Consider the following 19,008-nt stretch of genomic DNA (forward strand, 5'->3'; position numbering starts at 1 on the left):
AGTGACTCAGTATATTCCTTCCATCTTCTTTTAATACTTCCAGGATCATTTAACGTTCTGCCGAAAGCAAAAGCTGGAGTAGAGTGCTAAATAATATCCCATCCTCTGGACTGAGTGCCAAAAGGACAAACAAATCTTGATTTTAAAAAGTGCAAACCAGTTTGCTCTAACAGAAGCAGGGATAGTGAAAAGGTTGCCTCGCATACTTTGGGAATGTTCTTTGGAGGAACTAGTCTTTGGGAAGTTGGTAGAGACCTTAAAGGAGATGGAATGACACGGTCACTATAATGATGGGCTTGAGTATGTCAGTCAGAGACAGACGGCACAGGACAGTGCAGGGCTAAGATCCACTGTTCGCTCTGATCCATAAGGTCACTATGAAAAGTAGTTTACTCAGCTACACTTAACAACAACTAGGATATGAATAGTACTTTTGAAATAATACACACAACAAAACAATTAACTATGAGATATGCAATCAAACCAGCAACAAGAGCAAAGTTCAACATGGCAAACAAAAAATGCTGGTGAGGTTGTGGTTAGATGAACTCTTTTTCACTGCTGACAGGAATATAAAATGGTATAGCCACTATGGAAGGTAAGTTTCTCAAAAAGTTAGAAATACTATTTGAACCAGCAATTCCACTACTGAGAATATACCCTAAAGGAATATATGACTCAAACAGATGTATGCACACCTATGTTTGTTGTTGCATTATTCACAATAGCAAAAAGTTGGAATCAACCTAAGTGCGCACCAACAAATGGGCAGAAAAACAATCAAACATTACACAGCACTGAAAAAAAAAAAACAACAAACTCCTAAAACATTACACAACAGGAAGAACATTATGCTGAGTGAAGTATCTCAGTCACAAAAGGACAAATACTGCATAACACTGCTATTATAATAGGATAGACATGGGGGGATAGATGGTTGGGGAGAATGGGCAAAGTGTGGACAGATAATGAACACTGCATTAGAACAGATGAAAGAAAGAACTGTCCAAAAGGAATATATAATTAGGCATATGTATGACAACAATTTGGAACAAAGGGTGCAATGCAGGATGGGCTGGGGATAGGGGAAAGAAAATGTGCAACAAAGAATGGGGGACAAAAGGAAACTTTAGGTAGAAATATGAAGGTTAAAATAAGAAGAACCAGTGTATTATTACAGAAGTTTGACATACTATATCCATAAATATAGGGAATAAAGCTTGTGCTTTGTTTGGGTGTTTGGTTTTTTTTTAAAAAAAAAAAAAGGAATACACTAATACACTCAAGTATTTCCTAGGCTACATCTCTTTTCCTTTAAAAAGTTAAACTTTAAAAAAAAAGTTAAACTTCAAATGTGGCAATGTTATTATTCTGAATAATCATTTCATGGACCATCTCTATATTCTTAAGGAACATGCCTAACTTCTTATTGGGAATGCATTCCATAAAAATAACCTATTAATTATTCTAGAACAAACTTTGGTAAATACCTGTGCTGAGACCAAAGTAAAAATGCTTGACCTAAAGTTTGCATGCATTGGTAATTTATTTGTTTGGCAAAGGGACACACACCAAAAAAAACTAACAATATCTAACCATCAATTTTTCACTGTGATTAGTTTTTAACTTCTAGAAGTCTGTTATTCATCTGAGTAAATGGGGGGAGAGGAGAAGAATAAACAAAAAACAAAACAAAACACACAACCAAGCAAACAAACCCACAGATGTGGGTGTGGACTGTCAGGATATAAATCTTTATACGAGAAACCTTCTCAGAAAGAACTTGGATTCAAATGTCTATCATTTTGCTGAGCAGGCCAGCACAGGCCCAACACAACACAAAGCACTAGAAGACCAGCAATACTCAGAAAAACTCTTTCAGGCCCTATCAATCAGATGAAAATGTTTGTTATCTATAATCTTTATAAAGGCAGTAAAGAGGACTAAGATGAAGGAAAACTTTGGTGGGTGGTTTTCCCATACTATATATATTCTTGATTTCTTTATAAACTATAATAAATCGTATTTAACTCATTCAAAGTTCAACTCCATGATTAGAAACAGTAAAAATTAACTATTTTCATCAACTCTAATGTAATAAAACATATGTCTATGAATGAATGAAAACCAATATGATTTATGATCTTTCATTCAAATTTTAAATATCTCAGGAAGACAAAAAGCAAAGTATTATAATAAAACGTATTAAGAGCTGGAGTCGAAAAATAAAAAGGGCCAAACTCACTCAGCATTCCTTAAGGTGATAAAACTAAAGAACAAATTCAAGCCTTGAGTGGCAATATTTAAGGATGTTATAGACAGAATACTAAATGACCCAAGAAGCATCAAAGAAGACAGAAGGCATACACAGTCACTGTAGCAAAAAGAACTGGCTGACATAGAAGAAATTCAAGAAACTACAATGAAAAGGCAATAGTGATAAAGGAGGAAGTTCAAATTGCTCTGAAGAAATTGACAAGAAACAAGGCCTCAAGAACTGACAAAATACCAACTAATACATTTCAATAAACATGCTGCCCTGAATGTGCTCACCAGATTGTGCCAAGAAATCTGGAGGACAATTATCTGGCCAACTGACTAGAGGTGTACCATATTTAATCCCATTCCAAAAAAACAGTAACCCAACAGAGTGTGGAAATTATTAAAAAATGTCACTGATATTATATGCAAGCAAAATCCTGCTGAAGATTATCCAAAAATGACTGGAATGGTACATTGACACAGAACTACCAAAAATACAAGCTGGATTTAGAAGAGGCCATGACATTAAAGACATTACAGCCAAAGTCAGATATATCTTGGCTGAAAGCTAAGAGTACTAGAGGAATGTACAAAGGCATCAGATGGTGTAGATCACAACAAAGTGTGGCTAACCTTGAGAATAATGGGAATCCCTGACCACTTAAATGCACTCGTGCAAAACCTATACTTGGACCAGGAGGCAGCTGTCCAAACAGAGCAAGGAAACACTACCTGGTTCAAAATTAGGAAAGGAGTGCATCAGGGACACATCCTTTCTCTGTACTTTTTCAATAGCAACAGATCATTCATGAGGCTAGATTTTATGAGGAGAGTAGCTTTAGGATTGGAGGAAGATTCATCAGCAATTTCCATAATGCCGATGACACAACTATGCTTGTCAAAACTGAGGAGGACCTGTAGTGTCTGCTGCAGAAAGTCAAGGACTGTAGTCTTCAATATGGACTGAAGCTTAACATCAAGAAAACAAAGATTTTTACATGGGGCCAACAGGAAGCACTATAATGGATGAAAAAGAAATTGAGGTTGTTAACAATTTCAACTTGCTTGGCTCCATAATCAACAATATTTTTGGCATCAGCAGTTAGGAAATCAAAAGACAAACTGCATTGGGGAAGTCTGCTGTCCGGGACCTCTCCAGAGTGCTGAAGAGCAAAGATGTCAGTCTAGGGACTAAGGTGTGCCTGATCTAGGCTATGGTCTTCACAATTACATGCTATGCATCAGAGAACGAGATGACAACTAAGGATGACAGAAGAAGATCTGATGTCTTTTGAGTTGTGGTGCTGGAGAAGCGTACTGGACATACCATCGACTGCCAAGAGAGCAAACTGGTCTGCTTAGGAGAGAATGAAACCAAGTTTCTCCTTGGAGACAAGGATTTTAAAGCTCCACCTCACTTATTTTGGGCATGTGGACAGGAGGACTCAGTCCTTTGAGAAGGACATCATGCTTGGAAGGGTGGAGGAACAGTGCAGGAGAGGAAGACTTCGGAGAAGATGGATTGACACAGTAACTGGAGTAATGAGGATAGGTGTGCGGAGACAGTGAAGTTGGCTCTCGACAGGGCAAAGTTAGAGCTATTATGGTACAGGGTCACTATGAGTCGCAGGCAACAAAACAACATATACATAGATATAATTTTCAAATGCTGGTTTATAGTCAATCAGAGCCTAAAAATCATTCCAGGAACTGAAAAACAGGTTCTTATTTGAATCTCCCCAAACTCTTCAAAGACATCATTTGATTCCCTTGAGACAGGCATAGCTCTAAAACAGGCATCACTATTTTCATTTTACAGAGTAAGAAGTAGAAGCCAGAGGTTTAGAGACTTAGGTACGATTACAACCTAGCAATTGCAGCCCAGTACTATAGTACAGCCTGAGAAAAAAATCCACACTTGACAGTCCCACGTGTAGATTTAAGATTGCTGGCCTTTTAACAGTGATTTCAGCAGTGTAGGGATAATCTAGGCAGTTTTCCAAATGGCTCAAGTTGCTCAAGGTCTGACATTCAAATCAAACTCCCTATGAGCTTTCATTTGTTATTAAATATCATGCCATAATTAACACTGGCATGAAAACTGGACTCTCTTAACACACACGTATGTTTGTATAATATACACAAAAACTATACAAAATTGTTAATCTGACCTTTAAAGTTTGAAAACAGATAATGAACAGTTTCATGTCAGCTATGAGGAACATATCCTATTTTAGCTTATATCAACTAAATAAAACAATAGGTTATCATTAAAATTCTAAGAAGCTCAGAATGACACACTGTTTAGAATAATACATTTTATAAGGTACAAGAGAATGTTACTACTCTATTCCATGAATGTGTTAATCAATAAATTGATAAAAGAAAAGCCTAAAAAAGTAAAATAATGCTTTAGTGTTTGGGTTGGGTTTCTTAAAAAACCCTTAGTTACGATCCTAGTCAGAACACACAAAATTGAATATTCTCATTTTCTTTTCGCTTTTAACATGATTCTATAAATTGTAATGAATGGAATTATCTTTCCCCACAAAACAAATGCTTCATTTCTTTAAAAAAAAACAAAACAACAAAACCCCTTTTTTAATTTTTTTTAAATTCTAGGAAAAACAGCAAACAAAAAGTTGTGGTTTAAAAAAACTTTAATAGTATGATGTAAGATTGGTTTTACCAAAGATAACAAATCTTTATTAAAAGCTCAGAACTTATTCTTGTAATTGCAATTATTCATCAATTTAATTTTTTTAACCATATAACCAATATGTAAAATACAAATTCAAATCCTACACAACTATTTCTTCCAAGAACTTGGGCCGTTTTAAATAAAATAGATACCAATTTGAAACAAAACATTTCATGGAATAAATGTCTTCATAAAGCCAGTTACCTAAAATAAAATGGACACTAGAAACCATGAACTGGAGACTATTAAGACTCCTTCTTTCCAGGTGTCTTAGAGCAAGAGGCTCTATGCCCATGTAAACACACAAAAATCTTCAATACCTGAAAATTATCTATATACTGTAGAAGTGAGCATTTTGCTATTTTGCAGCCTCTTCCCAACAGTCTACAACTTTCTCCCCTCAAAAAAGCCATATATATATATGTATCTCAAGGCTTGACATATACATACACACACAATAGGTAGTTTTTAAAAGGCAATGATTTCAAGTAAAAACATTGATATCTGATTGAAAATGGAAAATAATTTATTCAACTTTTGCTATGTCAGGACAATGAAGCAGCCCTTTTATGTGATCGATCAGTCATTAAAAGGCATTACACAACATTAACATAATGTAGTAGCCCAGGTTTTCTCTCAGGCATTTTCAAAGGGCATCTCAGTCCCACAATATCTCCTATTAACTGTGCAAGAACACAGAGCTACAAAATGACTATTAAGTCAAAATACTAATCGTCTCTTTTTATTTGAACATTAATTTTCCATGGTTTGGTGTTATTCTGAAATTAACATTCACAGGTAGGCAGTATATAATTGTTAGATTATCAGCGATCTTGGATTTAATAGCTACTATATCAAGCAATTGTTTTCTAATGAACACAACATGATTTCATAGCATTATGTAAAAGAAGGTGGCCTGAATTTTGCCCTCAAATGCACAAAAAGAATTTTTTTTCTACACCACCTCAAAGTCATCTTTGGCCTTGCTGAATAGTTATAGAGTTGTTACTTTACTGTGAAGCAAAATAAGCCTTCAAGTGTCCCTTACTTGATCTGAGCAGGTCAAATTCTCTGTCCAAGAGTTCCTCTTCTGTTAACTTGGAGAAATTATCTTCTCCGAAAGGATTCCACCCTGACATATCAGGTGGGTTACTGATGTTCTTCTGATTTGTAAAATTTGCAACTGCCTCTTTACCAGCAACTGTCCTAGAGTAATAATGAAGCGGGGGTGGGGTGGGGGGGGGTGGAGAGATGTATCAGAATTTGAAAAACCAGTGCTCTAGTTTATATTTAAAAAATCAGATCTTTTCATTTAATGAAGATGGAAGACAGCACCATTACATTTCAAGAGAGCCCATTTGGGATTTGAATTCTAACAATTTATACAACATCACCAGCCAAATTACCTTGGGCAAGTTCTCTATGCCTCAGTTTCATTTGAAAAATAATGGAAGCTAACAGTAGAAACACACTAAAGTTACTGAGATGATTATATGAACTAATAGATACAAAGGATAAGAAGAACAGAGTGAGGCACTTAGTAATCACTCAGTAAACAGATGTGGTGGCCAAGTGGATAAGGCAATGTGCTGCCAACCCAAACGCATGAAGTTTGAATCCACCAGCTGCTCACCAGGAGAAAGAGGGACTACCTCCTCCCTTGAGAGTTATAATGTCTAAAAACCCACTGGAGGGCCAGATAAGAGTTTGTTTCAACAATACCTAACAATGACAGGTATCATAAATGTCAAAGTTACTAAAGAGTAAGGTGATCTTATATATTATTCATGTTGTTGTGTGCTGTTGAGTCGGAACCCTCCATAGCTGACCCTCCCGCAGGTTTTCAGTGGCAGTTAATCGCATAGCAGGAGATTGCTCATCCTTCTGCCGCTGACCAGCTGGTGGCCTCAACTGCACGCCTATGGGGTTTCAGCACAGCTTCTAACCACTAGTCTAGCAGTTCTACTCTGGTGGCAGTTAGGTTGAGCCACCATAATAAGTTTCATTTTAACAATGCTATTCTTCCCCATATGTTGATGTGGGGTGCCACTGAGTAAACTCAAAGCAACCTAATGTAGAACAACAGATCAAAACCTGGCCCAATCCCGTGCTGTCCTCATAATCTCTGCTGTGGCTGCTTATGTAAACTTGAGTTAGAATCATCTCAGAGCTGATTCTGCAGCAGGTTTTCTGAGGCTATAAATCACACAAGAGGAAACCGTCCATCTTTCTGCCTCAGAGCAGCTGGTGGATTTGAACCACTTGCCTTTGGGTTGGCAGTGCAAATTCTTACCCCTATGCCACCTGCTCTATTGTGCATAGAGTTTTCACATACCATCAATTACCAAGAGAACAAATAGGTCTGTCCTGGAGAGGGTGAAACCACATTTCTCCTTGGAGGCTAGGATTCTGAAGCTTCATCTCACATACTTTGGGCACATGGTCCTTGGAGAAGGACATCATGCTCGGAAGGGTGGAGGGACAGCGCAGGAGAGGAAGACCCCAGGTGAGATGGACTGAAACAATAATTGATTGAGGGTACGGGTGTTGGAGTCAGTGAGACTGGTTCAGGACAGGGCAGGCTTCAGAGCTGCTGTACATAGGATCTCTATGAATCGCAGGTGATGTGATGGCACTAAACAACAACAGCAGGCCACCAGAACTCTGCTTTATGATGTTGTTGTTGTTGCATACCACTGAGTCAAAAGTGACTCACAGTTAACTCTCCAGTGGTTTTGCAGATGCAATAGAGATTTCCCATCTTCCTCCCAAGGAGCTAGTGGTCAATTTGAACCGCATGCCTTTAGGTTAGCAGTGCAGGCTCTTACCACTAAGTCACTAGATCTCCCTCTAGACAGGCAAATTCAAAGAAAGATGAGCATTTCTTCTTTTTGCCTGTCTATGAGCTCTCTGACTATCTATCTAGATCACCATCTTACCATTCCTGGGATAAAATTTTATGTTCTCAGTCAACTCTAACAGGTTACTATCTTAAATACAGTTTAAATAGTTTTGTAAAAATCTCTACAAGTTCTCTGACACTCTTCCCTTCAAAAGTGAGACTGAATTCCCCTGCCCTTGAATGGAGCTAACTGGTATTCCACTTGTAACAAATAATCTTTGATGAATGTAATAAATAGTCTTTGGTGAATGTATCAGCGGAGATTTAGTTCTAATAGGTACTGCAGCAATCTCCTTTGCTTTTATTCTTGAATAATCTGGGCTAGAGAAAATCAGAATAAGTTATTCTTTTGTCAAAATACCTTTGGTCTTACTGAAGGGCAGTTGTTTTGAGAGATTCAGGTGGCAATGGACTGAGCCATTACCAAAGCCATGTGAGTGAACCATCGTGCAAACAGCTACTCTAACCTAAGTCAAGCCAACAGAGGACTGCAGCTCTAGCCACTGTCCAAACAACTTCTTAAGAAATTCCAAACGACTACACAGCTAAATAATTCATCTAAAGAAAATGTGAGAGAGAATGTATACAGTTGTTTTAAACCCCTAAGCTTTAGTGTAACATATGGACAGCTGCCTTGTATCTCTACAGAAAAAAGACTAATAGAATATAGTAATCATTAAGAAATGAGACGATGCATGTGCAGAGGATCATTAACTATTTTTGGAATAAAATACAGTAATATTCTCCCATATTCATACTAGAAATACAGTGAATGGTTAGACATTGTAGCAGATGATTACACTGAAAATCACTGTTCTAACCAACTGAACTATTTCCAGCTGTACAGAAAGTAGTGATTTCTTATCCTCTTTTACTCACATAACCTTGAGACTTAAGTGCCAAACCTTAACTTTAAATGTCTTATTAATTCAGTTGCTAATAGACCACATTTCTTTCTAATGATTTTTTTAATTGTTATAGTAGATAATAATATAATTTAATTCTCGATACAAATTACATTAAATAAAAAGGTTAGTGAAATTGTGGCATTTTGTACTGTGTGTTGATACCCTAATGCTTGTGAGACTCCAGCAGCTCAAATCCACCAGCAGCACATTAGGACAAAGATGGAAGACAAATAAGAGGCCCAACGGAAAGTTGTTAGGAGTCAGAACCAACTCACCAATAGTGAGGGGTTTTTTGAACACTGAGATAGTGTTCCTCCAGTGAGTTCAGTGTTCCAGACCTCTAATGGTCAAATGTGTAATTGTGACCATCACTCCTTCTGCTCCTGCCATCTTTTTCAAACACATAATATTACAAAAGGAATATAAAAGAAGTGTTATGCATTTTTTAAAACCCAAATAAGTACAATACACTTCCACAAATAACCAATCTAACATTCCCAAAGTGGTGTGAGCATGAAGATTTCTATTTTAATGGATTTATTGAAATGGGGGGGGGGAGTATGTGTGATCTTATCTTGTCCAACTATATCACCAGATTTGGTGGTTTTTTTTTTATGCTAGTAGTAACATCAAACCATTTTGAAAACTCTACTTAATACAAAAATATCAGCATCTTAAACTATAAACAGAATAACTACAGAGCTGAAAAACTTCTTTTGAATAATGAATAAAACTACTTCATTCTCATAGAGGACTTATTTTCAATGACCTTTATTTTTGGCTTAGTAAATTACTACTTGTATTTCCCAGTTTAGTGTGAGTATAATGTGTTTTGTATTACTGAATTTTTTAACTTTGATATTCACTATAATATTAATATATTGAAAAGGGAGCAGTAACTGCAAAGAAAAGTATCATGGGACTGAAGCAACAAACTGCGATTCAAGTTGTCAAATAACAAGTATTGTGTAAAAACTGCTCTTAGCCTTTATAAGCAGAGTTTGACTGTATGTCTTTATCTCCCTTTAGACATACTCTGGAGGCATAGTGGATCTCTGCCCACCACCCAAAGGCAGGTGGTTCCAATCCACCAGATGCCTTGATGAGGAAAGAATAGTCTCTACCTGTGTAATTTACAGCTTTGGGAAACTGGCTGAAGAGTCAACTCTGAGTTGACTTCACCTCAGTGCAATGAATGCATGGCCAAATTCATGCACCCAACTTCTTACTTACACTCTCTCTCCTTTTCTGCTGCCTTCTCATATATAAACACACTTCCTAAACAACATGCCTCCAGAAACTCTATGAATTTGATGAATGTCAACAGTTATAGAAAGGCCTCAGGCCTTTTGTTCATAGGATCGCTATGAGTTGTGCTCCATTCAAATGCAATCAACAACAACATACATGTTCTATAGAAACTATATACTTTAATCCTCTCTTTAGATGCAGAAGATACCATGTTATATGATCTAAGAACCATTCCAATGAAAAATGTCTGACTTTAACTCAATATGTTCCAAACTTACTTGACAAAGAAATCACCTATTCTATTAAACTCCCTGAATTCTAGTTTTGACATGAAAATCAGCCAGCTGCTATTAAAAGAAGTTGCTTCTCATGCCCCACTCCAAGCCAAAAACCTCTTCTTTTACTTAGCTAATGTTTCAAATTCTGGCATCTTTTTTTATGAGAACTTTTTTTAGTGTTTTAGTGGCCAAAGGGAGCTCTGGTGACTCAGGGCCAAGAAGCTACGTTGCAATCCCAAAGGCATGTAGTTCAAATCCACCAGATGCTCCATGAGAGAAGGATAAGAAATCTCTTCCCATGCGATTGACTATCTCTGAAGACCCTCTAGAGAGTAAGCTATGGGTCAGTTCAGATTCGAAAAAAACAACAACAAAAGCAAACAACAGTGACCAAAATATCAAGGGTTATTTCCTATGTATCTGTAAACATTAAGAAGTCTTGTTAATGATTAATTTTTAACTGCAAGATCCTTAAGTACTCACGCCATCAAAACTAAATTTGTGAAGATGTATATTCCAATTCTTTATAGTAATGATTTCAATATGAATTGTGCATGAAAAATAACTGAATGCATCTGAGTAACCAGAACATACTATTTCCCAGCTATATTACGGTAAATCAAAAGATACATTTTAATGTTTTGCACCAATTTGAACTGGACCAATAAAGATGATCTTTTTAAATATGGTCAAAATAATTAAGTAGAAAAGTTACATTAACTTGCTTAAAGGATTTTTTTTAAAAACTAGTCAAGAAGCTTGTTAAGTGTTAAGGGTTCATTTCTATTTAAATAAGAATGCCTTAACATAAAAACCAATAATTTCCTTAGGCTTTAATGTTGCTCATTGGGCAAATATGTTGCTGAGGACCTTTTTAAAGTGCTGAAGAGCAAAGACTGAAGACTGAAGTGCCTGACCCAACCTATCACATTTTTAATTACTTTATAAGTATGTGAAAACTGTACAATGAAAAAGGAAGATTGAAGAACTGAGGCCTCTGAATGATAATGTTGAAGAATATAGAGTATATTATGGACTGCCAAAACTACAAATAAATCTCTCTTGGGAGAGGTAGAGCAACAGTGATTCTTAGAAGCAAAAATGGTACAGCTTCATCTCTCTGACTTTGAACATGTTACAGGAGAGGCCAGACTCTGGAGGACATCACACTTACTAAAATGACACAACAGGGAAGAGGATTCCATCTCCCTAATAAGACAGATTGACACTGTGATGACCATAAAGGGATTAAATACAGTGGCAACTGTGAGGATGGCCCAGAATAGGGTCAGATTTTATTCTGTTGGATACCAGGGTGGTACAAGTTTGAAATGACTGACTGGCACCTAACAATGTCAATAAATATTGATGAATCTTATCTGCAAATAGCAGTAAGCTCAATTAGCTGGTAAAAACCAAAGAAAGGATGAGGACACACAATGACTAGAAAAAAGAAATTAAGAGGAAAAGAGATAGATTCTCTTTTAACCAAGACAAAAAGCTACAATAATTTCATTTGTATTCACAGGTAAAAATACTTGCCTATTGGCACTGTATGAGGAGTCCACAGTGGCTCCAACCTGCGCTGGAAGCGAAGAAGTGTAGGACACTAAGGCTGGTGAGAACTCTTGAGGGGAGCTAAGATACTCCGGTGATGCTTGCTGCTGATGATGCTGAGCTAACATCTGCTGCTGCAAGAATGCCTGCTGATACTGCTGCATCTGAAACACGAAATGCCGTTATATAAAACAATGAAGCACTATGAGCCACCTAGAAAAACAATTCATGTCTGAAGGAGCATCTCAGCCACTAGGAAAGTATAGTAAGATTAAAGAAATCTATTTTAGAAGCTATAAAGTAAGTTTTATTTAGGAGGATTCATTAATTGAAATAGAGCTTCCAATCACTAGTAAAGTGATCAGAAATCAGCCTATCAGGGAAAGAGTCAAACTAGTCGCTAAAGCAGTAGCACATCATATCCTCTACAATGAGTTAGGAGGGGCTATTCCTTGGAAAGGAACATCATATACATTACCTGCACATTTAGAGCTAAATCTCATAGACTTACACATCACTTACCATTGTAGGGTACTGCGACGCAGAAGGTTGCTGATGATAGACAGAATTCACTAAAAATTGTTGCTGAAGTATCTGTTGCTGCTGCACTGCCTGTTGGTACTATAATGACACAAATTAACAAACGTATCACTATCTCTCATGCCTTTTTATAAAGACTCGATCTTATCCTAACAAGATCTGGAGAAGAACCAGTTCTTGGAGAAGGACATATTGCTAGGAAGAGGGGAGGGACAGTGCATGAGGGAAAGACCCTGGATGAGACGGATTAATACAGTAACTGGGCAATGGGTGCAGGTATGTCGGAATCAGAGAGACTGGCTCAGGACAGGGCAGGCTTCAGAGCTGTTATATATATGGTCACTATGAGTCACAGGTGACTGGATGGCACATAACAATAACAACTATAATTGGGGAAATTACTAGTCTAAATTTCAATATAAGATTGATACAATTAAAAAATAAAAAAAAATTTTAAAAGAATGACAGATACAATTAGCAAGTGATTGTAACATAAATGTTTCTAGAACTGGTTTTTAAATCATCATTGAAACATGGAAAGAAATCTAACCAAAACTGTTTGCAGCTTAGTTTATAATGTTTGGGATGAATTTACACTCATTCACCACCTCCCTTCTACCAGTTAATAAACATCCATGAAGGGACTAGTGTCCTGGCCATTACAGTATTTCGACACTCTGGATCTACAAATTAAGATGACAGAAGGAAGATACCCATGAGAAGTATCATACATATAACTGAGTAAAAAAAAAATTGCAGGAAGTTATAAAAGGATGAAAGTAACAGTAATTAGATTTTAAGTAACTTAAAAAACTTATTGTTACTGAATTAGAACTGCCTCATAGCTCAGCAGGTTTTCTGATGCTGTAAATCACATGCGAGGAGACTGCCATTGTTTTTCCTTGCCGCTAGCTGGCGTATTTAAACCACCTGCCTTTAGGCTGGCAGCACAACAAACAATCCACTAGGCCACCAGAGCTCTTATTTTTAGGTGCCATCAAGTTGAGTGGGACTCATAGCAACCTTATGAACAACAGATCTGAACCTTGTCCCAATCCTCTGCTACCCTCAAAATCTCTGACACACTTAAAACCATTGCTGCAGTCTCTGTGTCAATCATCTGATCGAGGGTCTCCCTTTATGCAAACTAAAACTTTAAAGGTTCCAATGAGGCCAGCTACTGACTGGAATTTAAGTGCATCTTACCAATCCACATAAAACAAGAGAATTAAAAATATAAACGAAATCCACAACAATGCTACTACCTTTCCCAAGATCATCTTCCCACTTAGCTTTATTCTTCTGTGTTGTAAGTGACAGGATAATATCCATATGCATGCATGAAGTCCAGTGAATAGCACGATCATTAAAATATATGCACCAACAAACAGAGTCAAAGAGGAGGAAATAGAAGGTTTTGAACATGCACTCAAGATGCATTAATGATAATAACAGGTGACTGGATTGAAAAAGTTGGGAACAGAGAAGAAGGATAAGTAGTTGGAAAACATGGACAAGATGACAGAAATGAAGCTGGAGTTAGGATGACAGAATTTTGCACAATCAACAATTTACTAATTGTGAATACACTTTCTAATAAACATAAAATCAGGCTATATGGATTTCACCTGATGGTAAGCATGGGCATCAGATCAATTACATTTGTGAAAAAAATCACTGGAGCAGCTCAATATCAGCTGTGAAAACTAGGCCAGGTGCTGATTGTGGAACAGACCACCAACTACTCATATGCAAGTTTAAGTTAAAGCTAAGGAAAATGTACAGGAAACAAAATAATGACCTTGAGTCTATCCCACCTGAATTTCAGAACCATCCCAGGAACAGGTTTGAGGCCTTGAACAGCAATGAGCAAAGACCAGATGAGCCGTAGGAAGATATCAAGAATATCATCCAGGAAGAATGTAAAAGGAGGAAGAAAGATCAAGATGGATGTCAAAAGAAAATCTGATTACTGCACTAGAGCACCAAGAAGCCAAAGCAAAGGATGAAATCAGGATATGAAGGAGTTGAATAGAAGATTCCAAAGGGCAGAAAGGGAAGACAAAGTAAAGTATGACAATGAAATGTGCAAGGACATGAAGTCAGAAAATTAAAAGGGTCGAACTTGCTCAGCATTTAAGTTGAAGGAATTGAAGAACAAATTCAAACCTGGAGTTGTAATACTTAAGGAGACTTTGGGCAGAATATTAAATTATCCGGAAAGCATTAAAAGAAGATGGAAGGAGTATACAGAGTCATTGTACCAAAAGGATTGGCAGACACTAAAGAATTTCATGAAACAACGTATGCACAAAAGCCTGTGGTGATGAAGGATAAAGTTCAAGCTGCTCTGAAAGAACTGGCAAAACACAAGATCCCAGGAATTTATGGCATACCAACTGACATATTTCAACAAAGAGACACTCCCCTTAATGTGCTCACCAAGTTGTGCCAAGAAATCTAGAGGACAACCACCTGGCCAACTGACTGGAAGAAATCATTATTTGTTCCCATTCTAAAGAAAGGTGATTCTGACAAGGTGCAGAAATTATCAAACAGTATCATTGATATCACATGCAAGCAAGATTCTGCTAAATTTTACCCAAAAATGACTGTAACAGCACATCAACAGAGAACTGCCTGAAGTGTAGGCTGGGTTTAGAAGAGGCTATGGTACTAAGGATATTAGAGCTATCAGATGGCTCTTGCCTGAAGCAGAGAGAACCAGAGTAATGTCTGTGTTTCACTGACTATGCAAAGGCATTTGACTGTGCAGATCACAACAAACTGTGGCTGATTCTAAGAATGGGAAACTCAGAACACTTAACTGTGCTAATGCGAAACCTATACTTGGACCAGGAGGCAGTCATCAGAACAAAGCAAGGACACACTGCATGGTTCAAAATTGAGAATGGTGTATGCCAAGGATGTGTCCTATCTCCAAATCTTTTCAATGTATATGCAGAACAGATTATCTGGGAGGCTGGACTCTATGAGGAGAAACGTGGCATCAGGATTGGAGGTAGACTCATCAGTAATCTGCATTATGCAGATGACACAACCCTGCTTGCTGAAACTAAGGAAGACATGAAGTGCTTGCTGCAGAGGGTCAAGGACTTCAGCCTTCAATATGACTGAAGCTCAACATCAAGGTTCTCACCACTGGCAGCACCACACACTCACAAATGGTAGATAGTAAAAAGACTGAAATTATAAACAGTTTCAGTTTGCTTGGCTCTAGAATCAACACTCTTGGTAACAGCAGCCAGGAAATTAAAAGATGAACTGCAATAGGAAAGTCTGTTAGAAACCTCTCCAAAGTATTGAAGAGCAATGATGTCAGTCTGGAGACTAACAGGGCCTGACCCAGACCATGGTCTTTGTAATTACGTGCTATGCATCAGAAAGCTGGACAATGACTAGGCATGATAGAAGGAGAATTGATGCCTTTGAGCTGTGGTGTTGGAAAAAAGTATTGAATATACCATGGACTGCTAGTAGAACAAACAAGTTCGTCCTGGAAAAGGTGAAGCCAGGTTGCTCCTTGGAGGCAAGGACTCTGAAGCATCATCTGACATATTTTGGACATGTTGCAAGGAGGGATCAGTCCTTGGAGAGGGAAGTCATGCTTGGGGCAGTGGAGGGACAGTGCAGGAGAGAAAGACTGTCGATGAGATAGCTTGATTCAGTGACTGGGGTAATGGGGGTAGGTGTATCAGAGACAATAAAATTGTCACACGATAGGGCTATTTTACATAGGGTCACCATTAGTCGAAGGTGACTCGACAGCACATAACAACAACATTCACCTCAAACTGCAGACAGCTAATTCATCACAAACTGCAATGTTTATTCATGAATGCCAAATAAGTAAATAAAATTTTTGCATCATAAAGCTATGATTCAATGTTTCAAAAGAACACTCTTGAGTACATCACAGTATGCAAATTACAAACACCTGCTTTAAAAGTCCCTTAAAAGACTGAGCAACGTTAACTTCAATCTAGAGCTCACAATTAAGAAAACAAGAATTTACTGGTATTCAATAGTTGCATGAATTTTACAATGCTTTTCATATGAGAAAACAACAAGTGAATTACCTGCTGCATGTAAGCGTCCTGTAGCAGTTGCTGCTGTTGCTGCTGGTGAGAAGGGCGCTGCTGTAAATGGAGTTGCTGCAATCGCCAGTCTCCCTGCTGGAGCTGCTGAAGTACTCTGTGCTGCTGAGGGGGTGGCTGAGCGGGCTGCTGAGGGGGTGGCTGAGGGGGCCCCTGGCTCAATAAAATGTCTGGGCCATTTCCAGGTCTCAACGCTCCTAAAATAGGTTTAAAAAAATGATTATTAACATACTCATGATTTCAATAAAATGGCTAGATTTTGAAACACTAATTTGAACAATCATTTAAACAAAACATTTCTATCTATATATCATAATACACAAACTTTTTTAAACATATATACCAAGTCCCCATGTTAAGAACATCTAACTTTTGAAAACCTCCCACTTGCCCTTTAATACTATGGAAGCTTGTCCACATTTAAAAGAATTATGAACCAACCCATATTCCCAATAAATTCTTCATCACAATTACCTCCATTTGTACATGTGCAGCTTTTAAATTACTGAAAAAGTTTCACATTTCGAGTGGTTATAGTTCATAATGTATTGGGCTGCTAACTAAAAGGTCAATGATTCAAATATACCTGCTACTACTCAAGAGAAAAATGGGAAGTCTTCTATCAAGAGTTACAGCCCCAGAACCTGACAGAGGGAGGCTATGGGCCATAACCAGGAGCAACAAGGGCAACCAGAAGCAAGCTCTCAGAAGGCCTTAATAAAATGATTACAAACTTTCAAAACCACATAAGGAAAAAGAAAAAAAAATATACAGCTAAGTGATACTATGACAAATGGTCTCCTCTACTACAAGCGAGACTAGAAGAAATGGATGGTACCTGACTACTAGTACTGAATACTTTAATGCAAGATAAAGGACTCTGATAAAAAAACTACAACAACAACAAAAAAAAACCAACCACCCCAAACCTATAAAATTTCAAATGATCATCCCTGTGTGAACCAAAAACTTTTTCCAATAGGATGAAAAGAAAACCCACTGACTTGGAAAAAATTCTGGCAATGAGATCTCAGACAAGAGTCCCAACAAAAGTTTACAAAATACAACAGGGCCTCCACAAGAGACTGATAACCTAATTATAAAATGGACAAGAGACATGGAAAGACTTTTCATAGAGGAAGATATTTGGATGGCCAACAGATACATGAAGAAATACTCAAAAACACTGGTAATAAGAGAAATGCAAACTACAATGAGATACCATCTCACCTCTGTAGCAGTGGCAAAGTTTAACAGGACAGCAAGTAATAAATGTTGGAGAGGATGTGGAGAGATTGGAAATCTCATATATTGTTTGTGGCACTGTAAAACGGTACAAACATTCTGGAAGGCAGTTTGATATTTCTTCAAAAGGCTGATCACAGAAATCCCCTTTGATTTAGCTATTCCACTGCTAGGAATATACCCCCAAGGAAAGAAAACTGACATAAATGGAGATTTGTACACTGATGTTCATAGCAGCGTTATTCACAATCACAAGAACATGGAAGCAGCCCAAATGTCCATCAACAAATTAATGGATAGAGAAATTATGGTTCATTCATATGATGGAATACTATGGAGCACTTAGGCGTCATAATTAAAAAAAATACTATGTAACATGGGAGAGGCTAGAGAGCCTTATACTAAGTCAACTAACTCAGTCATAAGGAAAAATACTGCATAAGACCATTACTGTAAAAATAGAGGGATAACTAGTAATATGTGTATGAATGTCCAAAGAAGGAAGAGGGACGGGGAAGTCACAAGATCACAGCATTTGGTGGGTGGAGGGAGGGGGTAAAGGAAGTAGGAAAGATCCATGAGGATTGCAAAAGGACAGGATAATAGTAGGCATGGGATCAATGGTGATTGTTTAAGATGCAGTGTATGGGAATGGTCATATGAAACACAATGTGAATGACAGAATGTGTGAAATATTATGTATACAAATGAAAAAAACAAAAAGAATTCTCTATTTGGAATCAAATTAGTAACAGCAATTCCAAAAGATATGAAAAGTACATTAAAAAGTAGTGAGTTTATTTTCATTAGAAGGGACAATAAAGAAAAGAGTGAGAATGGTTGCATAACTTGAGGAATGCCATCAATGTTAACAAATTGTAAATGTAGATATTGCCGAATTGGTATTGTGTTCTGCTGTGCATATTCTCAGCAACAGCACTGGTTAAAGTAGGCAAAATTAATGGAAAAAATAAATAATAGTCATTCCTGTTGACATCTGTACTAATCTCTGAAGTTTTTGTGCATGGTAATTTTGCATTATCAGACAAATGCTAAAAGACTATACTTCTTACCACTATTTTCCTCAAAGCAAAGCTCTGAATGTGAATCAAGAATCTGTTATAAGGAGGTTACTGAAATAACCCAACTGGCCAATAATACAAAAGTGGTTAAATAAGCTACGATGGCCTAGCAAATAGGGAGTTACACTGCCAAGCCAAAGGCTGAATCCTCAAGCAGATCCTCA

The 19,008-nt window shown here is 37.4% G+C and overlaps 1 protein-coding gene across 1 annotated transcript in view; it reads right to left on the reverse strand.

Annotated features, from left to right (window-relative positions):
• Positions 1 to 19,008, reverse strand: part of BMP2K (BMP2 inducible kinase) — a 178,973-nt gene that overhangs the window by 45,829 nt on the left and 114,136 nt on the right. Inside the window, exons 11-14 of the mRNA XM_006885292.1 lie at positions 16,500 to 16,714; positions 12,382 to 12,480; positions 11,845 to 12,023; positions 6,012 to 6,169 (exon numbers count right to left, since the gene is read on the reverse strand). Coding sequence (XP_006885354.1) covers positions 6,012 to 6,169; positions 11,845 to 12,023; positions 12,382 to 12,480; positions 16,500 to 16,714 — 651 coding nt within the window. The remainder of the gene's footprint in view (positions 1 to 6,011; positions 6,170 to 11,844; positions 12,024 to 12,381; positions 12,481 to 16,499; positions 16,715 to 19,008) is intronic.

This window comes from Elephantulus edwardii, unplaced genomic scaffold, assembly GCF_000299155.1.
Source record: "Elephantulus edwardii isolate Elephantulus edwardi_28Jun2011 unplaced genomic scaffold, EleEdw1.0 scaffold00042, whole genome shotgun sequence".
NCBI classification, from domain to species: domain Eukaryota; kingdom Metazoa; phylum Chordata; class Mammalia; order Macroscelidea; family Macroscelididae; genus Elephantulus; species Elephantulus edwardii.